The sequence below is a fragment of the Ceratotherium simum genome, chromosome 11 (genome assembly GCF_057802395.1).
Source record: "Ceratotherium simum simum isolate JZ-2026a chromosome 11, ASM5780239v1, whole genome shotgun sequence".
NCBI lineage: Eukaryota > Metazoa > Chordata > Mammalia > Perissodactyla > Rhinocerotidae > Ceratotherium > Ceratotherium simum.
Window position 1 is genome coordinate 53,004,114 of NC_141910.1, and position 26,068 is coordinate 53,030,181.

Below are 26,068 nucleotides of genomic sequence, written 5' to 3' on the forward strand. Positions count from 1 at the left end.
AAAATATCTGCAATCATGTATCTGATAAGGGATTGACATCCAGAATATACAAGAACTCCTACAACATAACAAACAAGAAAAATTTTTAAATGGTCAAAAGACTTGAATAGACATTTCTCCAAAGAAGATATACAAATGGCCAATAAGCACATGAAAAGATGTTCAATATTACTAGTCATAAGGGAAATGTAAATCAAAACCATAATGAGATACCACTTCACACCCATTAACATGACTATTACTTAAAAAAAATTTTTTTTTAAAAACAAGAAAAAATTTAAAAACCGACATCCATTTTTACAGCAGCATTATTCACAAGAGCCAAAACATAGAAGCAACCCACGTGTCCATCGATGGATGAATGGATAAACAAAATGTGGTATATATACACATACAATGGAATATTCCTTAGCCTTAAAAAGGAAGGAAATTTTGACACATGCTACAACATAGATAAACCTTGAAGATATTATGCTAAGTGAAATAAGCCAGTCATAAAAGAACAAATACTGCATAATTCCACTTATATGAAGTACCTAAAGTAGTCAGATTCATAGACAGAAAATAAAATGGTGCTTTTCAGGGGCTGGGGGAAGGGAGGAATGGGGAGTTATTGTTTAATGGACACAGAGTTTCAGTTTTGCAAGATTTAAAAGGTTCTGGAAATGGATGGTGGTGATGGCTGCACAACAATGTGAAATGTTCTTAATGCCACTGAACTGTACACTAAAAATGGTGAAAATAGTGAATTTATGGCATGTATATTTTACCACACTACAAAAAAAGAATGTGCTAAGCCAAAAATTGAACCTACATGTTAATAATATACTGAACCACAAAAATTAAAAGATAATGTTTTTTAAATGAAAAAGTCTTAGGAGTCCACAGATGAAAAAAAAACATCGTTCTGAGGGCATTATACTTACTTAACAGTGAAACATCAAAATGTTCTCCAAAACTTCCACTTGATTCAAGATCTCTTATCAATAAGTTGGCAAGAGCAAAGGCTGAGATAAAAACCTTTTCAAAAAACAAAAAGGAAACGTTTTTCAAAAAGTCAAGAGAAGCAAGGTCAATGGGAAAAACAACTTTCATAACATGCCATTAGAAAGATAACCAAATTACTCAGGAAATATGGCCCTGGAAAGGAAGATTACAAAATTATTTCTCAAGAAGCTGGCACCAAAAAGCAAGATTATTCAAGCAACACAGAAGCTGAAAAGGAGGCTGTTCTACTTGCGCATAAGGAGTCCTTTACTATACAAGTGATGGCATAAGAATAGTTAATTTAGAGTCCTAACAAATTTATGTGCCTATTAACATGTACTAAAAGAGCCTTGCTGATCTTCTAATCTTAAAGAACTTTGCAAATTTGTCGTTCTAATGAAATAAAAACCAGTCAAAAAATACTACCTTAAAATTGCACAGAACAGACGGGACAAAGAAAACAGTGGAGCGATTTTTTTGTTCCCTTGAACGACGCAAAGTAAAGCTAGGAATAGACTAAATGAATCTTTTACCCTCTGTCTTCTACATGTTAGACTGGCTACTTCCCTTCACCTCTTCCCCTACCCCAATTTCCGGACCAAATGAAGTCACCCTGAAGTGAAGTCACTGTAAAAGCCCAAGATTCACAACCATCTAAGACTCCAGATCCAGATCTATCCTAGCACTTACCAACCTAGTCTCTGTGGGAAGACTATGGAACTCTAGCAAAAGTTCCCAAGGTCAGTGATTTCAGAGTTCACTGAGTCAAAGCCAATACCACCACTTTGACTTTTTCCCCCAAAATCCTATCTACAAAACATAAAATAAGTAATAGCCCTTTGAAATGTTAAAAGACTCATTCACTGTTTAATTAACATTATATTACTGTCCTGTACTGTTATAATCAGAAGAAGGCTGGACAGGCAGCTACCCAGGTTAAAGATCTAAGAGAAGAAAAGAGACTGGGGTGGGGCATGAGGAATAGGGGAAACTTGTGCTTCTTCTGGTTAAAAAAAAACCCAAGGAGTAATTCCTAGAGGACAACCTGGACGTGGTAATAGCACTCAAAATATCAGCACCATGCCCTCTTCACTGGGTTTCTAGATGCTCTGGCACCTAGATAAGCACCCTGAGCCCTAGCCAAAATTCTGCCCTGCAGCATCCACAACCCCGCCCACACTAGCTCTCCACCCACCAACAGAGCTCCCTACTCTTGTCTGCACACCATCTTACGAGACCTTGGCAGATAGGCTTCTTCAACCCTCTGTCGAGAATTGTTGCATGTCTCTGCTCAAGACAACCAATGTTCAATCTCTAATAACTGTTAAAAACTATTAGGTTCTATCTGCTAAAAAAAAGTTGGCATCTCCATGCCCATTCATTCTTCAATCTAATCAAATATTCCAAATTATATCCAACTACAGGGTCTAAGTTAGCCACACTGGTATTTTTTTCTGCCTCCATGGATTTCCAAAAAGCAATGAACAAGGATAGAAAGTTACCCAGAAAGCAGAAGTGCCTGGCTCTCCTGTCCTTTTCTGCTCTATGATTTCTGACTTTTGTTATACATGCAAGCTCTTATCTTGCTCTGCTTGCTTGGGCCTTATTAGACAGCTCCTTTATACCGCTTGCATGGACACACTCTTTACACAGAGTCCCTGATTCTGAAATGCCACTGTGATTCTACAACTACCTAACAACAATAATAATACAGTGACATAATAATGATACATATAATAATATGTGTAATATATTATATATACATTACATATAATATATAATAATAATCATAAAACAGCAGCTACCATTTATTAAGCACTATGACCAAGGTACTCTAAGTGCTTTATATGAGTTATTTCATTTCATCCCCATAACTACTCAATAAGATAATTATTAATATCATGCCCATTTAAGAGAAAACTGAGGCATAGAAAAGGTATGTAACTTGCCAAAGGTCATTAAGCTATTAAGTGGTAAAATCGGGATTCAAACTCAGACTTCGCTGATTGAAAAACCTACCTGCTTACCACTACATTATGCTGCCATCCAACACCTCTAAGACAGCTCACTGGGTTCCAGCCTGGGTTCCTGCCCACCCTGACTTCTAGCTTGTGCCAACCCCAGCCCCTCCTCCCAGTCTTGCTTTAGCTCTTCTGGTCTTAGCTATTTTTCCTTTCTCCAAACTCTTCTTAAGTATTCTGATAACAGATTATTGAATTATTAAATTTTCCAATACATCTTCTGATTCTACTTCAATCTAACTTCTATATTAGCTTTCATATATGCCAATAAACCACTAAGAATTTCTACACAATAGCAGCCAAAGACTGCTAGATAAAACATCTAGAAATAAAGTTAACAGTAAATGTGCAGAAATAAAGTGAAGAAAACACAAACCTTTTATTTACAGACATAAAAGTAGATATGAATAGGAGAGACTGACCATATTCCTGAAGAGCTTTACTCAATATTGTAAAACTACAATCCAAGGGCCACTCACCTATTTTTGTAAATAAAGTTTTGTTGCAACACAGCCACACTTATTCATTTGTGTATTGTCATAGATTCCATGCTACAATGGCAGAGCTCAGTAGTTACAACATAGACCATAAGGCTCACATGCCTAAAATATTTATCATCTGACCCTTTACAGAAATTTGCTGACCCCTGTTGTAAAGATGTCCGTTCTCTCCAAATAAATATAAAGGTTTTATCCAATGCCAATCAAACTCCCAGCAGGCGAGACCACAAGTATTCAAACATATTACAAAGCTACAATAATTGAAAAGCTGTGTAATTGCACAACGCAAACACAGACAGATCACTGAAAACAAATAGAAAGTCAGAAATAAATATAAGAATTTAGCATATAAGATGGCATTTCAAAACAGTGAATAAGTAAAATATTTATTTTACAAATGATGCTGGAACAACTATATTATTTAGAAAAATAATAAAATCCCCTTCCTACAGTGTATTATACACCAAAATAAATACCAGATTAATTAATTTTGACTAAAAATGAAACTGTAACAGAAGGAAATATAAGTAGTCTCAAAGTGGAAAAGGCATTAATTACGCAAAATGTTAAAAGAATCCATGACGGAAATAGATTTGATGACAACACAAAAAGTAAAAGTTTTGGCATATCAAAGATAAACGCAAAAGGAGATTCTTTACAACTCCGTGTTACAGCAAAAGATAGATACGTCTATCAATAATAACTGATTAAATTCTAGTACATTCATATACTGGAATATTATGCAGGCATTAAAAATAAGGCAGCAGCTCTATACATACTAATATGGAACAATCTTCAAAATATACAGATAATATGAATATATAATACACTACTATACCAATTGTCTATTGGTGCATAACAAACCCCCCCAAAACTTGGCTTAAGGAAACAATTTATGATTTCTCATCCATCTCTGGGTTGGCTGGTCAGTTCTACTGGTCTCTTCTTGGCTCACTCATGCAGCTGCATTCAGCTGACAGGCTGGTGATGAGGCTGAGCATAGCTGGGAGAGCTGGGGTACTTGGGCCAGTCTTTCCCAAGGAGACTAGACCAGGAGACTCCTGACCATGGTGATGGTGGCATTCCATGGGAGTGAAAAAAGAACTGGAAGGCCCCTTGAGGCCTAGACTCAGAAGTCACACATCACTTTCACCACATTTGACTGGTAAAAACAAGTTACAAAGGCAGCACAGATTTAAGAGGTGAGGAAAGAGATTCTACCTGTTGATGAAAGGAAGGGCAAAATCACATTCAAAGGAGAACAGAAAAAGAGAGGCATGGTTTATCAGGGGCCATTACTATAACAATCTACCATGGCTACTGCTCATATAGAAATGAAAAGAGAGGGCTTACATCTATAAAGAATCTCTCTAGAAAGAAATGAAAGAAACTAGTAAGAGTAGTTGCCTCCAAAGAAGAAAATTAGGGAAAAGGAATAGGAGGAAGACTTATTTTCTACTTAATACTCTTTTGCATCTTTTATTTTTTTATATACTGTACATTTATTACTGCTTCAAAAGTGAATAATATTTAAGAGCTCCTGCATATTGAATAAATTAACTAACTTAATTGAAAGACATTGAAAACCTGGGGAAAAAACACCTGTAATACCTATGAAAAAGGGTTAATCTTCATAACATATAAAAAGCTATCAAATCAATAAGAAAAAGATAAATACCCTACAGGAAAAATGGACAAATGTCATGAATTGATCATTTTTCACACACGCACTCCCGCAATAAATCAAGCAAAATAAAAGAGCAATTAAATACCATTTCCATCTATGGAATTAGCAAGTAACTGTACAAAATTTATAATACCAATATTATCAAAACTGTAGAGGAACTAGCATCCTCATATACTGCTAGTGGGAGTGTAAACTGATAATACATTTCTGGAAAGAAATATAATTATATGTAATATTTATATATCCTTCCACATAAATATAACATACCAATACATTAAATATATCAAAAGTCTTAAAATTTGCATAGTCTTTGGTCCACTAATTGGAATTTTGCTGACACGTAGGAATATATGCACCCATATAGACACTTTTATTTTTTATAGCCCCAGAGAAAAGACCTCCAAATAATGAATCTGACAATCACGTAATAAAAAGGCCAGGTTGCTGCCGGATCACACTTCGTGAGGCTCAGTAGTTGACAAGCCCACTGACACACAAAGAGCTTCAAATTCACATTTTAGAGCCTCACTCCTTAATAGACACGGACAGCCAATAATCATCAGTTTGAGGAAAGCCACCAACATGAAAGACAGAGAGTAAAACACAGATAATGCAAGGTTTAAAAGAAATGTTTTTTAAAACTATAGTCAATTATACCTCAATTTTTTTAAAAACTATAATCAACATCCTTACAGAGAAGAGAAGATACCGCATCCACAAAACTACAACAATATGTGTGTTCGGGGTCCCCAAGACTATAGATCAAGGCCTACAAAATTCAAAGGGAAGATAATTCACAATCTAGACTTCCATACCTCCTCAAATTATCAAACAAGTTTAAAAGCAGAATAAAGACATTTTCAGACTTTCAAGAACTCAAAAAATGAACCTCCTCTTCTCCCTTTCTCAGGATGCTATTGGAGTGCGTGCTGCAACAAAGCAAGAGGGTAAAACAAGAAAGTAAGATACAAGATTCAACACAGGAAAGAGGCAAAGGGAAACAAACCTACAATGATAGCTGCATGGCAGACCTAGACAACAATCAATCCAGATTAAAGCAGTTCCTCCACCAATCTTCTCCATCTCAGCAGACAGCATGACCATCTATTTACTCACTCAAGCTAAGAAAGAGGAAGTCATTCTTGGTTTTCTCAAATCCCAAATTCAACATCCTCATGATTTTACCTTCCAAATAGTTTATAAACTATTCATTTCTTTCCATCTCCATTGCCACCACCATATTGTAAGACTCCATCATGGAGTCTTAGAATAGGTATTGTAAGGTAGACAGCTAACTAGTCTACCTTATCCTGCATAAGCCATTTTTCATATAACAACCAGTGATTTTTTTTAATATAAGTAAGACCATGTCACCGTGCTTAAATTCCTTCAATAGCCTCTCATGCCACCCAGAATAAAACCCAAGTTTCCAAATATAGCCCACCAGGCTCTGCATAATCTGGCCCCCGCCTATCTTTAGAATCTCATCTCATTTTCCTCTCTCACTACATTCCAACCACAGTGGCCTTGCAGATCCTTGAACAAGTGAAGCCTTCTCCTGCCTTTGCACATGGAATTCCCCTTTTACAGCAAATTTCCCAGGTCTTCACATTGAATTATTCTCATCTTTCATGATTCAACTTAAATGTCATTTCCTCAGAAAGAGCTTTATCGACCATCAATTCTCAATTAGCCCCTCACCAGGTCAGTTTCCCTTCATTTCCTTTTCTCAATGAGTTAAAAAGAGGGAGTTTTTGTTAACTGAATTATAGTCTGTCCTAAGAGAACAGTAAGAATCTATTTAAATGAGGTTATAAAAAAGCATTTAGAATATATGTTTAAGCAAGACAATTTTTAAGAATTAGAATAAGATGGATGAGGAGAATTTTTCCTACCAGCTATCACAACATACTATAAGTCCTAACAGTTAAGACAGTGTGGAACTGGCACAAGGACAAGGAGGCTGACAGATCAGGACAGAAAGCCTAGGAAGAGATCCATGTGTGATGTAAATGTGACATAACAACAGAGGTAACATGCAGATCCATAGGCAAAGGATGACCTTTTCAATAAATGATGCTGGGACAACCAATTATCCATATGGGGAAAAAAACTATATTCCTATCTTGCAACATATTTTATAGAAAAAATAAATTTCTATTTAAAGACTAAAAAAGGAAAAAGGGAAACTTGAAAATTCTTGGAGGAAGATGTATGACTTTGAGTAGGACAGAACTTCTTGAAATGCTCCCTTTCTCTCTCTGACAAACACACACACGAGCACAAATCTAAAAAGAAAACTACTGACGAATTTCACTTCACTAAAATTAAAACTTCTGGACATCAGTAGCACCAAATTAAGAACAGAAGCCACAGGGCCGGCTCCGTGGCTTAGCAGTTAAGTGCGCGCGCTCTGATGCTGGCGGCCCGGGTTCGGATCCCGGGCGCGCCCCAAGGCACCACTTCTCTGTCCAGCGTGAGGCCGAGTCCCACGTACAGCAACTAGAAGGATGTGAACCTATGACATAACAACTATCTGCTGGGGCTTTGGGGGGAAAAAAAATGAATAAATAAAATCTTTAAAAAAAAAAAAAAAAAAAAAAGAACAGAAGCCACAGGGGCCAGCCCGGTGGCACAGTGGTTAAGTTCACGCGCTATGCTTCGGCAGCCCGGGGTTCGCAGGTTCGGATCCTGGGCGTGGACCTACACACCACTCATCAAGCCATGCTGTGGCGGCATCCCATATACAAAATGGAGGAAGATGGGCACAGATGTTAGCTCAGGGCTAATCTTCCTCAGCAAAAAGAGGGAGATTGGCAATGGATGTTAGCTCAGGGCCAACTTCCTCACCAAAAAAACAAAAAGAAAAAGAATAGAAGCCACAGACTGAATGTAGATATTTGTAATATATGTAACTGCCTAAAGATTAGTATCCAAAATATGTAAAGAATGTTTTAAAATTTATACAAAAATACAAACAACCCCCTTAAAAGATGGGCAAAGGATATTCCCAAAAGAAGAAATCTGAATTGGCAATAAGGATACGACAAAATTCTTCACTACACTAATAATCAGGGAAATACAAATTAAAACCACTATGAAATACCATTTCACACCCAACAGCTTGCCAAAAATTTAAGTCTGACAACACAGAGTATTGTTGAGGCTATAGAATAATGAGAACTCTCATTTATTCGTGGTAGAAGGAAACTGATACAATCTGGCAATATCTAATAAAATAGAAGATGCACATACCCTAAGAGCCAGCAATTCTGTTCCTAGGAATATACCCTAGAGGGGTAGCTTTCCAGTTTTTTGGATCATCACATACATATTTTACGTTGTGACCCAGTACACACATACTTATTTATATAACTGAAACAAAAATTCACAATACAGTGCTTATTCTTATGATGTGTGCCACATTCTGATAGTTTCCATTCTACTCTTATTCATTTTTTGTGTGTGTGTGAGGAAGATCAGCCCTGTGCTAACATCTCCTCTTTTTTTGCTGAGGAAGACTGGCCGTGGGCTAACATCCATGCCCATCTTCCTCCACTTTATATGGGACACCGCCACAGCATGGCTTTCCAAGCCGTGCGTCGGTGCAAGCCCAGGATCCGAACTGGCGAACCCCGGGCCGCCGCAGCGAAGCTCTTGAACTTAACAGCTTGCGTCACCAGGCCGGCCCCTCTTATTCATTTTTTTAAATGTTGGGGTGACTCATTCAACTGATTTTACAACCACTAATGGGTAAACACACCCAATTCAAAAAACTATCCCCCAGAAAATATTCTCATATATATCTTCTTGTGCAAAGGTGAGAGAATGTTCATTATGGCATCCTTTGTCAAAAGAAATTTAAAACAACATAAAAGTGAATCAGTAGGAGAGTGAATAAAAAATTGGAGGCATATTCATACAACCGAATATGATACAGCCGTGCAAATGCAACAACCAGAACCATAAGTATTAACATTGCTAAATCTCATTACCTTAATACTAAGCAAAACAAGCAAGTTGCAGAAGAATACACACACTATGATATCATTTGTATAAACTTTTTGAACATGCAAAATAATACTATATATTGTTTAGGGGTACATCTATACATAATGAATGTATAAAGATACGCACAGAAAGAGGGAAAAGATCAGAGAAGAGTACAGAAAAGAAAGTGAAATGGAAAAGACAAGTAAACAACTATATACTAAATTGTTAAAAGTTGCCCATCTTCACAATTAAACTATTGCCTCCCAGGGCAGCAGCTTCCTTCTAGGCACAAGGCTAATAAAGAAAGGTTCAGCCTGCCAGCTAGACAGACTAATGCAGCCATACTGAGATCCGTCTTCAAAGCTCACAACACTCATCTTTTAAAACTGTTCTATTTAGTAATCAAGTACACTAAGTGTCTATTTTTAGCTAAGTAATGAATTCAGAACATGGACAAAAAATGCAACAGGTAGTTGTGGGCAGATGAAATGTCACAGCAGATGCCCCAAACACAACCATGTGCCAGTAAGGTTGACTCACTGTGACATGCTGAAAAAAGATATTAAGTCTCAGCTGCCACAGGTTGCGGTAAGCCCTCTTTGCTTTCCTCTCTGTTATATTTGCCAGGAGTCATTCCAGAATGCTGAACACTTAGACATCTTCAAGATTAGTAAATCACTAAAAATGACAAAATATGGCATCTTACAAACAGCACACACTTGTGATCAAATTAACACAGAGCAGAGAGCTAATAAACATTTAGTAAGCTCATGGAATGATTCCCTAAAATTAAAAATTCAGCCCCTCCAGGTCTCAATATATGTTTCACCTAGAAGAGTAACCCTGCACACTTCACCGTAATTTCAAAAATGTCAATTCATTTGTCAGGGAATGTCATTTAAAAGGATTACATGTAACAGAATTTAAGCAAAAAACTACCAGACCAATAAACATGCCTCCAAGTGACAAGTCCAAACCACTCTGATTCCCAAACCAAGCAACTTCTCAGGAAAACATCTAATCAATTCATTCATTCAACCCTTACTTACTATACGAGGTATGAAAGGTACCATGGTACACCTTAAGGAGGCATAAAAATAAATTAAATAGGAACCCTGTCCTTAAGATACTGACAGCCTAGCAATGGAGTTTAGAAACACACATACTCTTAGACAAAGCAGAAAGATATAGGTGTCACACAAGAAATAAAGATTAACTGCTGTTAAAAAAAAAAACAACAGCTTACTTTGAATAGATTCTTGCCTATCTATTCCTCAGGGGGCCAGATCTAGAATATAGATCCTGAGATCTCATCTCTTCAAGGGCAAGTAGCTATATACAGTAACAAGAATGGTTCTTGTCACCTCTAAAAACCAGTCTCCTTCTTTTATACCTTCTGTATATACTGTGTCCTATAGAGTACGCCTCTTTGAGTTAACAGAATTCACAAATGTGGATCCCAATTCTCATAACTGTGAATGCTGCTGATCTAAAAGAAAGAGAAATGCCAAAAGTGACACACCAAAAAGAAATCATTCTTCTCCCTAACTCTGCCGCTGTTTTCCTATAGAAACTTGAGGAATTCACACTTTGGCTGACAGAAGGGTTGAAGAAAGAATTGTTAATGAGCTTCTAAAGAACTTTCATGAATCTTTCAGACAAGTACTACATAAAAGGCATCAATAATGCTCTAGATTAATAAGGCTTTTCACATCATTTTATCTGTAGCAACTTTGTTAATGTAGGTAGAGGTTTTTTAATTCCTTTTTTATTTATTTTTTTTTTTTATTTTTTTTTTTTGTGTTTTATTTTTTGTTTATTGCAGTAACATTGGTTTATAACATTGTAAAAATTTCAGGTGTACATCATTGTACTTCTATTTCTGCATGGACTACATCATGTTCACCACCAAAATACTAATTACAACCTATCACCACACACATGTACCGAATTATCCCTTTCACCCTCCTCCCTCCCCCCTTCCCCTCTGGTAACCACCAATCCAATCTCTGTCCCTATGTGTTTGTTTATTGTTGTTATTATCTACTACTTAATGAAGGAAATCATACGGTATTTGACCTTGTCCCTCTGACTTATTTCACTTTGCATTATACCCTCAATGTCCATCCATGTTGTCACAAATGGCTGGATTTAGTCGTTTCTTATGGCTGAGTAGTATTCCATTGTGTATATATACCACAGCTTCTTTATCCATTCGTCCCTTGATGGGCACTTAGGTTGCTTCCAAGTCTTGGCTATCGTGAATAAGGCTGCAATGAACACAGGGGTGCATGTACCTTTGCAAATTGGTGTTTTCAAGTTCTTTGGATAAATACCCAACAGTGGAATAGCTGGATCATATGGTAGTTCTATCGTTGATTTTTGAGGAATCTCCATACTGTTTTCCATAGTGGCTGCACCAGTTTGCACTCCCACCAGCAGTGTATGAGAGTTCCCTTCTCTCCACAACCTCTCCAACACATGTTGTTTCCTGTCTTGTTAATTATAGCCATTCTGACAGGCGTGAGGTGATATCTCATTGTAGTTTTGATTTGCATTTCCCTGATAGTTAGTGATTTTGAACATCTTTTCATGTGTCTGTTGGCCATCTGTATATCTTCTTTGGAGAAATGTCTGTTCAGGTCTTTTGCCCATTTTTTAATTGGGTTGGTAGTTTTTTTGTTGTTGAGATGCATGAGTTCTTTATATATTTTGGAGATTAAGCCCTTATCAGATGTATGGTTTGCAAATATCTTCTCCCAATTGTTAGGTTGTCTTTTCGTTTTGTTGATGGTTTCCTTTGCTGTGCAGAAGCTTTTTAGTTTGATGTAGTCCCATTTGTTTATTTTTTCTATTGTTTCTCTTGCCTGGTCAGATGTGGTGTTTGAAAAGATGTTGCTAAGACTGATGTCAAAGAGCGTACTGCCTATGTTTTCTTCTAGAAGTTTCACAGTTTCAGGTCTTACATTCAAGTCTTTAATCCATTTGGAGTTAATTTTTGTGTATGGTGTAAGGTAAGGGTCTACTTTCATTTTTTTGCATGTGGCTATCCAGTTTTCCCAACACCATTTGTTGAAGAGACTTTCTTTTCCCCATTGTATGTTCTTGGCTCCTTTGTCGAAGATTAGCTGTCCATAGATGTGTGGGTTTATTTCTGGGCTTTCGATTCTATTCCATTGATCTGTGTGTCTGTTTTTGTGCCAGTACCATGCTGTTTTGGTTACTATAGCTTTGTAGTATATTTTGAAATCAGGGAGTGTGATACCTCCAGCTTTGTTCTTTTTTCTCAGGATTCCTTTAGCTATTCGGGGTCTTTTGTTGTTCCAGATAAATTTTAGGATTCTTTGTTCTATTTCTGTGAAAAATGTTGTTGGAACTTTGATAGGGATTGCATTGAATTTTAATTCCTTTTTTAAATCTAAAGAAAGTAAGTTCCATAAACATGAAATGTCATTAAATGCCATTTCAAATATTTTTCACAGAGCCAGTCCAGACATTGCCAGGTCTAGTGGATTCACTTCAAATTTATCATCAGATCCACTATTTGCACTTAAACACTCAACTAAACATTCAGGAATTTGGGAGCACCAAAAAAGGAGTCTGCAGAAAAGAAGTAAAGCGAGTTTATGTTGATGAACCCAACTGTTCTCTCAGGAGACTGATAAAAGGAGTAAGAAGTTCAGGTTTATATCATCTTATATAAACCAGTCCCTAGTCCTCTGGCCAGCATCCCCTGTCATGTCTTCAACGTCTCTGAAAGAATGTTTGTGACAAACTAAGCAAGAAAGACCTTTTTCTGTGTTCTATCCATTCAGGCCAGTAAATATCTCTGGTTCACAGGCTTGGTTTTTGGGTTTTTTCGTTTATTTTTGTGTGTGTGTGAGGAAGACTGGCTCTGAGCTAATATCCATTGCCAATCCTCCTCTTTTTGCTGAGGAAGATTAGCCTGAGCTAACATCTGTGCCCATCTTCCTTTATTTTGTATGTGGGACGCCACCACAGCACGGGTTGATGAGTGTGGTGCCTTGGTCCGTTCCCAGGATCAGAACCTGCGAACCCTGGGCCACCGAAGCGGAGCGTGCGAACTTAACCACTACACTACCAGGCCGGCCCGAGGTGTGGTTTTTTCAATGACAGCTTTATTGAGATATAATTTACATACCAACAAATTCACCCTTATAAGTGCACAATTCAGTCATTTTTAGTATATTTACAGAGTTGTATATCCATCATCACTATCTAATGTTAGAACATTTTCATCACCCCAAAAAGAAACCCCATATCCATTGATTAATTAAATTGAAGGTAATACCAGATCTTTTAAAAAGCATCCTACTATTCTAACGAAGTATCCAACTAACTTAGTCTTCTTTATCCTACTACTAAAGAACGTAAGTCTATATTCTTATATCCAAGTCTCTAGCTTAGTCAAAAAACAGCAAGATTTGTAGAAGGCAAAAGGCAAAAGAGCCTAAAAAGAAAAGCTAAAAGAGAATAAGAATGCAACATTTCTAGTAAAAAAGTACTCAAAAAATGATGGGGCTATGTCAAAGGACACAAAAGCCACTTAACAGAGCTCCCAATGACAAAAGTTAGAACAACTGAGCAACAAAATAAATGATGATAGTATTTAGATTATAACCCACAGAATAAAATAAATACCTAAAAATTCATACTGACATAAATAAATAACTGAATAAATAAATAATTGGGGGAGAAGGGATAGTGCTTCTTTACAGTAGAATTCAAATTAATAAATGTGGGAGGAATAAGGAAAGCAGAAAATCATTCTTAGAAAGCACCACAGAGCTGCAGGCAAGAGCCATTAATGGGTACTGAAATTAGTGGACAAAAGTATGATGAGAAACAGAACATCTGCACAGTCTCAAAGCATCACTCTATAAGATACTAATCACAAAGCACGTGTTTGACATATGAGGAGCCTGCCTGCAGTACTATCAATAGTTCCATTACAGGACATACTCTCCAAAGGCACCTCTCTTGTGAACAGAATTTAATTTGGACTATCTTTCCTAGATGGTAGATGTTTGCAACTATTGTCACAAAGGGAAAATCAGTTAACTCTACAGTGGAGAAACCTGGTAGACAGTCTTAACCAAGTGGTCAAAGTTAACACACCAGTAACAAGACACATGAACGTCATGGACTCCCTGATCTGATGCACTGAAAATAGTACAACATCGCTTCTGTAGTATTCTTGGGAAAAAGTGCCTTTCTCAGTCTAATAAAAGGAAAACATTAGACAAACCTATACTGAGTGACATTTTACAAAATAACTAACCAGTGCTATCTTTAAAACAGTGTCAGAATCATGACAGATAAAGAAAGACAGGAACTGTCACAGATTGGGAAGACTAAGAAGACGTGACAACTAAATTCAATTTGTATCCTGGATTGGATTCTAGGATACAAAAAAGGACATTAACGGGAAAACTGGTAAAATTCAAGTAAGGCTTGTAGAACAACTAACTATTATAACAATGTTAATTTTCTGTGGTATTTTTGTAAATTTAAATTTATCTCAAAATAAAAAGTTGGGTTTTTTTAATGCAACATTTCTAGGCATGAGATTTTACCATTTCAACCCCATTGTGAAAAATGACTCATTTTGGCTAGCTATTATAATTTTCCTTTGAGGAGAGATTATCAAATGACGTCAGATTCATTATCTCAATACCAACTCTTATAGTACATGCTGGATTGCAGAAGACATAACAAGAAAACAAGTCAATGAATGAAAAACACACTTGCTAAAAACCACATGGCACACTGTTAAAGAGATATGCCCCAAAAAAGACATGAACGTTCTGATCATAAAGCAATGGCCCACAACACAAATAAAACAACTTGAAACATAAAATGTAAAGAACTGGACAAAACCAACTGAATCATCACATCAAGTCATGAAGGTCATGACTTGCATTTTTGTGGTGTTCAATTTTTACGAGTCTGGTAAGAAAGGTTTATTGTTAGATAAAGGTTGGATTGGTTCTGGTACATACCCAGATTTCAAGTCAGTTATCCTCAAACAGTTTGTAGCATCCAGTCCCACTTTTCCATTGCGGACCACACTAGATATGAATGGGGAAAGCATTGGAGAAATTCGGTTCAAGGCGACTTCTGGGGACATTTTAACTTGACTTGCAAATCACCACTGAAAACAGAAGGAAAGAATGGTGATCAGAGTATCCAAAGGAACTACATATAACAAGCTTCCTGAAAACTGGTACAGCACACAGAAGTTTCTCCTACGTGAATAAATACCTCATTTCCTGTCTTATAGTAGCCTCTTCCAGTGATCCTCCAGAAGAAACCATCTTCCTGCTCACCGGTCAGGACACAGACTACACCACTGCTTTTCAGGAACAGAGGCAACCCTTGAAATCCAATTCCCTCCTCCTTTCCAAAGCTGATTTCTACACTGTATTTAAAGTTGTCCCATTCTATCTTACAACTGTCCCTTTCTACTTTAGTTGAGGCCTTAAGAATCCTTCACTGATAATCCTTTCCCCTAACACACAAAATGCCACACCATTAGGTTAGGAATCCTTCCCTCTGTGTCCCCACAAGGAGTAATACCTTGATTGAAAGTACTACATAAAATCCTAGAACAAGCGTAACCTGCTTGCAATTGTTACTTACTAGAAATTATTTACTTCTGAGATACTTCTCTTAATAACTGTCCCTCCACAGTGTATTATAACTACCTGCTTGGTGATCTCTCCCCTGGAAAGACATAACAAACTAAATACCCAATAAACAGTTTTTAATAAATACGTGAATAAGGAGAAATATTTAGATATGGAGAGAAGATAATATGCCCTTGAAAATTTGGTAGAAGATAGTGCATCTGAGGAATAGATGTAGCAAACTCTACTTAACAATTAAATCATGAAAACATACACCAATCCAGATATTAAGCAACACAAACTAACATGGATCTAAAAGTCTTGGATGGTAAAGCACTAAGAAGTTCTTACACTTGAAAATGCAAAAGTAAAACCAATAAATCATATCTAAATTACCTGGAAACCCACAGGGCTGAGGGAGGGGGTACATGAATTCCTCTTAAGAGATTTCTAAATGAAAGCCTCTACTTTCAGAGGTGAATAAGTCAATTTAAATGACCATTTCTTCCTCAATCTGAAAGGATAATCCCACATCAAAAGCAAATTATTTTCCTGAAAGTTACAATTACAAGTAAATGTTCTGGTTCTCGTTTTCATATATTATACCATAGGAGGACTTAGAGGTCCCTGCTACAATAAATGTTGAAAACTAGTAACTGTTTTAATCATTTCAGGTAGTAATAAAGGGAAGGTGATCGTTCCAAAAATAATAACACTGGGACCCTATATAGTGATGACACCCAGCAGTACCCTGGAGGCAGTAAAAGCTTTATACTTTAGTACCCAAGTCATCCTTTCTGCAAAAATAAAACAAGCTTTTCTTCCAACCACTGAACAGATGACCTCCCTCCACCATTCCAATATGTCACCATAGAGTAAGAATAAACATCTAATGCACTATATTATCAATCATAAAAATCATGTACATTTTTATAGCACTTTATCACTTATAAAGAGCTTCCATATACATTATTGCAATTGATCTTCACAAACCTGGGCAGTAAAGAAGTTATTAGAATTTCCACTTTACAGATGATATAGATAACTTTTATAATTTGTCTTTGAAAAATATACTAATCCATATTATCATTTTGAAGCCTATTTTTTTTCTATTCTGCAACATTTCCACCTTTATTTCTACCCACTGATGTCACAGTTCTTGAAAGGATGCTTATCTAGATCATATGCAAATACAGAAACACTCATCTCGGAAAAAAGCAAAAGGATCTCATCTATATTACAAAATTATTCTTCCATGCTTTTTCTCATAAGACCTATTATTACGTTAGCTCTCATTTCTATGAAAAAGGGAAACAGAACCAAAACATTCTGAACATCTGCTCAGTATCAGATACTATACTACCCACCTCTATCTGTAATTTCATTTACTTCCCCCCAACAACCCTGTTCTCTGGTTAATATTATTGTTCCCATTTCACAGATAAGAAAACTAAAGTTCAGCAAGACTAAGTAACTTGTTCCAAGTCAGAAACCTTGCAAGCAGAAGGATCAGAATTCAAATCCAGATCTCCCTCAAAGTCCACTATACTCATCTTCCTCTCAAATAAATATTTAAAACTTCGATCACCAAAGAGAAAGATATCAAAGTGAATTTTTTTAAGTGTATGTTTGTAAAATCTGGGAAAAGTTATAAATTTAAACTAACAGTTGATTTACAACTAGAAGCAATCTAGACCGTTGCTGGCCTCCTGCTGAAACCGGCCTGAGTGATTCACTAGTCAAATGCTGAAGTGAACAAACCTGCTCCAGAAGCCAAACTATACTTGAGGTTGACAACAACCCATTTCCAATTCAGCAACTCTCATGACCTTAGAATGACACTGAAGGAATCAATTTCTGTCTTTGTTTCCAGAACAGCCATAATACTATTTTTTGACAGCTTAAGATTTCATGCAGCGTTAAAATCTGTTTCAACGGGGAGGTATTGTGACTTCTCTGAGAGAGAGGAAAAAAAAATACTGACTCCAAAATCAGAGGCCAAAAACTAGACAAAGAAGATGGTCCTTTGGTGCAGTCCTTTTGGGCCAGGGACATGGATGGGGGATCATCCCCCAGTAGGAGCTTTTACACATCGCAGCACCAGAATAGATCCCGAATAGGCAAAAGTTTACAGTGGCCAGCCTTCCTTGAACGCTAGGTGGGCAATCCGTATTCCCTGATTTTGACGTGTTACAGGAAAAAAACGCAGAAATACAATTTTTACAGGGGTCTGCTGCCCCAATAGGGTCACATAAGGTCCTCTGATGAGCGGCCTGGGGAATACAAAGACGTCTAAACCATCCTCCAGTTTCTTGCAATTAAGATGGGATGACAAACACGGAAACATGTGCCCTGCTGACGTCATGGAACGGAAAGGGGTGGCGTCCTTCTGCGTCACGTCGACGTCATACAGCGCAGGAGGGAAGTTACAGTGGGGAAGCAATTTCTCCAAGGGGCAACTTTCGAGAAAAACAAGGGGCTTAAACCCAAAAAATGACCACCCCACTCTAGGGGGCATCTAAAAGGGGACACTCTCCCTTCTCCCAAATTGTATGATCCCCTCATGAGGCGGAAAGGAAGACGGAGTCTGAGCTTTAACAGGGACCACGGGGCGGGCTAGATATGGAGAAAGAGCAGCCTCTGGCCTTGGGGGCTTTTTCTTGAGGGGACTAGCGTGATGAGGATGAGCAGGGCATCTTTGGAACGGGGGCCTTCTCTATAGGAAGAGGCGAGCCCTGGGCATATTTAAGCCACGAGCCTGATCGCCACCTGTGCAACTCGGGATCCTACCTCCCCGCACCAGCCCCAGTCCAGGTACCTGGAACTTAGTCCGATCGGTAACCGGCGACTACGTGGGGTACAGGTTACCCGAGCGCGCCCCCGACCGACGCACCGACCTGCGCGCGCACCGCAAGCCGGATGCGTGCGCGCCCCCGGACGTCCTGCCCCGCCCCGCCCCGCCCCCTGCCGCCCAGGAGCCGGGCGGCGTGCGCGCCCCCGACCGCGCCGAGCTGGGCGCTCGGAAGGGCGTCCCCGCAGTGCCTGAAAGTTCTTTGCTCAGCGCTTGTCTGGTGCTTGGCGAGCAGCGCGCAGTCTGGGACTATCAGGAGGGCTCTGTAACGAGAGGCGGTGCAGGGCGACAATTCCTGGGAGAACCGGGGGCAGTTGGTGGGCGGGGTTATTTCGGGCATTCAGGTGGGCGACCCGCCGAGGCGGCTGGAAGGCCCGCGTCGTTAGGGAGCGTAGGAGCGGCGTCTCTGGTTACGGGGTGGGGCAAAGGGTAAAGGGCAGCCTTGAGGTTGAAGAGCACCTCTTTTTAGTAATGGCCGCGTCTGGGGAACCCGGGAGGCACTGGCAGGAGGAGGTGGCGGCAGTGGTAGTGGTGGGCTCCTGCATGACCGACCTGGTCAGGTTAGTCCGGGGCCGAGTCTGCCGCTGCGGGAGGGGCGGACTGTGCTCTTCGCGCTGCCTGGGCCCGGGGCTTTGGGGAGGCGAGTGTGCTCTTTGGGTGTGAGCTACAGGTTTCCCCAGCCCGCAGTGGGCCTCGATGGGGTGGGAGAGGCAGAATTTGAGTGTGTAAAGGTAACTGTCTGGTAAGGGACCAGGGAGGCCAGGCTGTACTGAAAGCTCTAAGTTTACTAGAAGCGCCTCCAAAGACCTGTTCCTGTTTTCTTGAGCAGGCTATTGAGCCTCCCGACTAGTCGAGTGAGTTTGGCCGAGTCGTTTTACCTCCGAGAATGTGCCAACCTCACAGGGTTGTTGTAAGGACTAAATGAAGTGAACCATAACGCTATGTCCAGGTTGGATGTTTTTCCTCTAACTTGTAAAAAATGAGTGGAGCAGAGGTCAAAAAGGCGATCAAGCACCTTTCACCATGTGGATTGTTGGCATTCCTGTAGTATTTCATATTTATAGCCTATTTTTCAGTAGTAGTATAGTTACCGTGGGTTACCTATAGCAACCCAAATGTGAGTCAAAATAAAACCCATAAGCAATATTTTACAACCATGAAAAAAAGTGATCAAATAATGAAAAAATATGCTAAATGAAAATAGTTAAGTCGGTGAGATTGGATGGAGAGATCCTTTCCATCTACTTTTTTTTTTAATGAAAATGGCTTTTCTAATTATAAAAGTTATATATGTTCATTGAAAAAAAAATCAGATATTCCAAGAAAATCCTGCCACTCTGATTGCTTCGGTTTAATATTGTTGGTGAATAGTTTTTCAGATATAGTGCTACTTTTACATTATAAAAATAAAAAATCATCAGGCATACCGCAGTAAGACCTCATCTGTCCTGTCACCTTGCTTTTCCAAAGGATAGCAGAGAACCTCAAAATAAATAAAAAGGCCCTAGATCAATTAAAATAAGTCACCAAATGCCTGCACCCAACCACCTGTGTTTTACTTAGAAAATAGTTCTAGAGCTTTCACATAACCAGTTTAATCGTACATTGCTTGAAATGTTTCTAAGCTACATTATGAAATTTCCAGACTGAGATTAGAACGGTGGAGAGTGGAAAGGAGGAGAGACTGCTGGGGGCCGGTATGTGATTTCCAAAAACTTGAAAGTGAGTAGAAGAGTGTAACAAGAACGAAAGAATTTTAAATGCCAACAGCCTTTATATTTCCACAAATATTTGAGCTACCTTGTCCGACACTGTGCCAAGATAGATATGCTTCATTTAGTGACAGAGCATAACATTCAATCTAGTTGTGGACATTTCCTGAAGAGGCCTATACCTCTTTTTCTAGAGCAAAAGTCAGCAAACCTTTCTGCAAAGGGCTGGATAGTAAATATTTTAGGCTTTTCAGGCCGCATATGGTCTGGGTCATATTTTTTTTTAACAACCCTTTAAAAATGTAGAAACATTCTTATCTCCCAGGCCTTAAAAAAAACAACCTACAGGCCATAGTTTGCTGACTGCTGTCTAGAGCATCACTGTGGTACAGACTGCTATAGTAATTGATGTTACTAGTAATGACTCTCTTCAAGAAAAGGTAAAATGGTACTCGTTAAATTTTATGTAAAAATAGGGTATGTGTTTGATTTTAGAAATAGTTCCATCAAATATATTTAAAGTTTAGTTACATAAAGGAATAAACTTTCAATAAACCTTCAGACATCTAAAATAATTCATTCCTTAGACAATCCATCTAACTAAATTTTTACTGTACTTTTTAGGTGAAGTGGCAGAAGAGTAAGAAAGCTAAACAATTTTCCCATGCACCCTACCTGAATAAGAGTGTCAGGGTTAAAATTCAGAGCCACTTTCTGTGAAGCTTGACCATCAGACATTAAGATAATTATAGTACTTTCCAAAATGAGTACTCTTCAAACTCTGGGAAGGGAGGGTGTTGAAGGCCCATGTTAGCATCTGTCAGGATTTTAAAATCTTGTTTCAGAGCTAGAGGAATTTAGAGATTATTTATCCCAGCCTTTTAGTTTATAGATGAGTAAACTGAGGTCCAGAGAAGTAAGAAGCTCTTACACTGTGGATAACCTTCCTAATTTCTCTTCTTTTGCCATTTTCTTTCCTTCACAAAATATCTAGGTTTTTACTCTTCACATGAATCATTAGTAAAAATTTTATTTCCCTATAGACTCTCTCCCACGACTCGCTACAAACTTTTCATGGTTTCTGATTACTTGTGCCTCTGAAGATCTTTAAAAAATACCTGAGTATAGAACTTTTATTAAAACCCTGCATCTGTGATAAACTTGGGTCCAACTTTGCTAGTTAGGGTACATAACATGATTGTATTCATTTCCTATTGCTGCTGTAACAAATTAGCACACACTTAATGGCTTAACCAGTACAAATTTAATACTTAAGAGTTCTGGAGTTCAGAAGTCTGGCATGGGTTTCACTGGGCTAAAATCAAGGTGTCTGAAAGGCTGCATTTTTTCTGGAGGCTCTAGTGGAAACCTGTTTTCTTGCCTTTTCCAGCTTCTAGAGGCTGCCCACATTCCTTGGCTCATGGCCCCTTCCCCCATCTTCAAAGCCAGCAATGGTTGGTCAAGTCTTTCTCACATGGCGTCACTCTGATGCACTCTTCTGCCTCGCTCTTTTACTTTATAAAAACACTGGTGATTATGTTAGGCCCAATCAGTTAATTCAGGATAATCTCCTTATTTTAAGGTAGCTTATTAGTAACCTTAATTCCTCCTTGCCATGTAACATATTCACAAATTCCAAGGATTAGGATGTGGACATCTTTGGGGTGGGGTGGGGGTCATTATTCTACCACAGTGGTTAAGCTTCAAGTAAAAAAATCTTATACTTAGAGCTTGAAGAATCTTTGAAGCCTATCAGTCCATCCTCTACATTTGACAGATGAAGTAACTAAGAGAGGTTAAATGACTCACCCCAAATCACACAGCCAGTTAGTGACATAGTGAAAGCTGGAATCCAGGTTTCTAACCTTTATCTTTCCATTATATCATTGTACCTCTAACTCTGGCTCGTGTTTATTGCCCTTTTCATCTACAGATTATTTGAGAGCTTGTAGTCTGTGCATTCATTAAGTGTTTACTTTGTAAGCTGATGAGGACTAACAACTAAGGATTTATAATTTTTGGGTCTAAAGATAGTATCTTCATTACTGTTCCTTATTTTATTTCTAAATTTAACTGTAACCAGCCTGAACACCCATGCCTGTACTACAGAATCACTTTAGAAATAAAACTACTTCAGTAACTAAGCCCTCTTGGACAGCATCTAAGTCCAACTCAGTTTTTTTATTACATTACTGTGTGCCAGACACTGCTAATTCAATCAATGAGCAACTTTTTTTTCATTTCTATTTTCAGTCTGCTATGAATAGTAATTCTATGTACTGATAATTTTTAAAAATCATTAGCTCATCCAACATGGCAAACAATGAACATTATTTAATATCCACCTGTATTTATCATTCTCTTCCTTGTTGAACTCTCACCTCTGAAGTTCTACATTGCAAAGATAAATCAAGCCTGTCCTCGTGGAAAATAAAGTCAAAGTGCCTCCAAAGACAGATTTCCATGAAAACCCAACAGCAAATGAACTTTTTTAGACATAAGTTTCATAGAACTTGTTAACCATACTTTCACCAATAATCTTTTCTTATGACATGTATGGCCCAGTTTTTCAATTATTTCTTCAACAAATATTTATTGAGTTTATACTATGTGCCAGGCATCTCCCTAGGTACAATGAAAAACATAGCCCAAAATCCCTGCCTCATGGAGCTTACGTTCTAGTGGAACAGGCGGACAGTATCAGAAATAAGTAAAATACATAATATGTTAGATAAATGCTAACAAGGAAAATAAAGCGCAAAAGGAGGATAGGAGTAGTAATTTTAGATCATTGGCCATAGAAAGCCTCACCGAGAAGGCGATTTTGAGTAAAGACCTAAAGGAAGAAAGAAAGCAAGCCATACAGATACCTAGAGGAAGAGAATATGCAAAGGCCCTCGGGTGGGAGCATGCCTCTTATGATCAGTGAACAAGGAGTCCAGTGTGGGAGTCCAGGGATGAGGGAGGGCAAGTGATGATTAAGAGATGTTGGGTTATACCCTGAATGAGATGAAAAGCCATTGGAGGGTTCGAGCAGAGGTGTGACTTAATCTGATTTACATTTTAATATGATCACTCTGGGGGCTATGAAAGAAAAGACTGAAGAAAAACAAGGGCAGAAACAGGGAGACCAGTTCAGAGTCAATCACAATAATCCGGGCAAGAAATGATGGTAGCTTGAAAGCAGTGCAAGTGGGGAGAAGTGAGCATCTTTCGATTATATTTTGAAGGTAGAGCTGACAGGATTTGCTGAGAAGTTTGAGATAGGTTAAAGATTACTGCAAGTTCTGTGGCCTCTGCAAATGGAAAGGGAAGTTGACTTTTGCTGAAGTGCAGATTGTGAGCAGAGCAAATTGGGTAGGGAGAGGGCAGTATCAGGAGCTCAGGTGGACGTGTGAGATTGGATGTGCCTATTAGACATCCAACTCAGGCAGTCAGGAAGACAGATATATGAGCAAGGAGTTCAGAGGAGAGGTCCAGCTGGAGATATAAATTTCAGAGTGTATAGTATATAGATCGTATTTGAATCGGTGAGGCAGGATGAGATCACTAGGGGCTCCTAGGGCACTCCAACATTTAGAGGATACACTTTTTACATAATTTATTTCCTGTCTCCCAGTCTCTCTCTACTCCTAAAACTTGCTTTGAGACAAGCTTAACACAAACTCATGTTTACATTTCCATGGCAATAGCCTATGATGTCAGCTAAAACCCTATGTTATCCTTTCCTATGCTCCAATTAAAAGTGATGGCTTGAGAGATACAGCTCATGTTCAACCAAGCACCTAAATTTAATCCTTGGCAAGTCAGGCAATGGTTGCTTAATTCTCAAAAGATTTTAATTGGATAGTGGAATAAGTGAATTTAGAAGCTTTTAGATCCAAAGTGGATGAAACATTGGATCTAGATTACTAAAAAAAAAAAAAAAAAAATCAGCCAGAATTTTATGCTGTACCTAGAAAAAGTTATTTGTGTTTGACATATTACAGTACCCTCTAGCCCTGCATTCCACTGGAAGTCTCTTGACTTTTCATATTTAGAACAGAAAAATCTCTTTTGTAGTCCCATTTTCAGGGAAGAAAAAGCCAAAGAAATGTTGGTCCAAAAAGTATCATGCTTTCCCAATGTTGGAAGAATATAATATCATCCTTCATTATTCTTTCTGCTCCTTAAATTGGTCTTGAAATTTGCTTATCAGTTACCAATCAATTTTTAAATTTGTATTTTGGTTTTTTTTTAAAGATTTTATTCACTTATTTATTTTCCCCCCAAAGCCCCGGTGGATAGTTGTATGTCATAGCTGCACATACTTCTAGTTGCTGTATGTGGGACACGGCCTCAGCATGGCCGGAGAAGCAGTGCGTTGGTGCGCGCCTGGGATCCGAACCCAGGCCGCCAGCAGCGGAGCGTGAGCACCTAACCGCTAAGTCACGGGGCCGGCCCTTAAATTTGTATTTTGTTAAACATGTTTCTGTCAACTGAATTCCCTAATATCAAAAAAAATCATTCATGGGAAATTTGCTAATTTTCATCCCTTCAAAGAAAATATATCTTAAAAAGTAAATTATATATGACAAAGAAAAGGCACCTACTGTGTGGTATTACTAAGCGGTCCATTTAGGAATCTGTTCCTTTGCCAGCTCTTTCTGCCATATTGTCTATATTCTAGGGAGAACAAGGAAAGGAGGGCTTTGTAATGAATGTTGCTCCAGTATTTTGATTACTTGTATATAATATTGAAATACTGGGACTGTGCTAAGTGCTAGGGATGCTGCAATTAGTAAAACACAGTCATTGCTCTTGAGGAACTTGCAGTCTAAGGAAGAAGGCAGACTCAAAGATAGATCATTGCAGTGTGATATGGTAAGTGACTGCAGGTTCTGTGGGAGCACAGGGAAAACTTCCTGGATGAGATGCCTACTGAGCCAAGTATTGAAAAATAAGGAGGTGCTAGCCCAGCAAAAAAGAGAAGGGACTACATTCTGGCCAGCTGGGAGAACACAAAGGAGCAAGGTTATGAATGTGGGTATGCACCGGGTGTGCTGAGGACAGCAACCACTGGGTCTGTAGAGCATCAAATGTAAGGCATTGATGAAAGGCCTCAATAGCTATGTTAAGGTGCTTGGGTTTTATTCTGTAGGCCCTGGAAGCCATTGCAGGGCTCAAAGTACAGGAATGACATGGTCAGATTTGTATTTCACATAGCTCACTTGGTGCCAAAGGCACAATGTTTTGAGGACGTCAAAGACATTCTCCTTGAAGACCGGGAGACCCATTTGAAAGGTAAAGCAATAGTCTTCACAAGAGTTGTTGAGGCTTGAACTAGGACAGTAGCAATGGGGATAAAGAAGAGGAAAAAATATTTAGGGGATAAAATAGTTGAAAACATCTAAGTAAAATGGGCATGTATCAGGCATTCACTCTCTGGTCCTTTATGAGCAAACCCTCATGCTGACAATTAGCTTTCCCAAACTGGTGAGACCTAGAAAGTGGAATTCTTGAAAAGAATCTCATCTTATGAACCAAAAGAATTCTTTGCTTCATGCTTTTTAGGGAGGAAAAACAATTGTATTCCTTAAAACTCAAAATAAATAAATGTTATCAAATAATTAAAAGATAGTCAAATCCCCTCTTAGTGAAAAAAACCTAAATTTGATTTTGAGATTT

The 26,068-nt window shown here is 38.4% G+C and overlaps 2 protein-coding genes across 7 annotated transcripts in view; one reads left to right on the forward strand and one right to left on the reverse strand.

Annotated features, from left to right (window-relative positions):
* The window catches only part of BABAM2 (BRISC and BRCA1 A complex member 2), a 460,673-nt gene extending 441,911 nt beyond the window's left edge, over window positions 1–18,762 (reverse strand). For all 4 annotated transcript variants that reach the window (XM_087436974.1, XM_004418193.3, XM_087436975.1 and 1 more), the window contains exons 1-2: window positions 18,657–18,762; window positions 15,212–15,363 (exon numbers count right to left, since the gene is read on the reverse strand). In XM_087436974.1, the coding sequence (XP_087293100.1) occupies window positions 15,212–15,339 (128 nt within the window). In that variant the 5' untranslated portion in view covers window positions 15,340–15,363; window positions 18,657–18,762. The remainder of the gene's footprint in view (window positions 1–15,211; window positions 15,364–18,656) is intronic.
* Window positions 18,763–19,122: 360 nt separating this feature from the next.
* The window catches only part of RBKS (ribokinase), a 92,999-nt gene continuing 86,053 nt past the window's right edge, over window positions 19,123–26,068 (forward strand). For 2 of the 3 annotated variants that reach the window (XM_014781492.2, XM_087436976.1), the window contains exon 1: window positions 19,123–19,249. In XM_014781492.2, the coding sequence (XP_014636978.1) occupies window positions 19,161–19,249 (89 nt within the window). In that variant the 5' untranslated portion in view covers window positions 19,123–19,160. The remainder of the gene's footprint in view (window positions 19,250–26,068) is intronic. The other variant, XM_004418196.3, reaches the window with a different exon arrangement.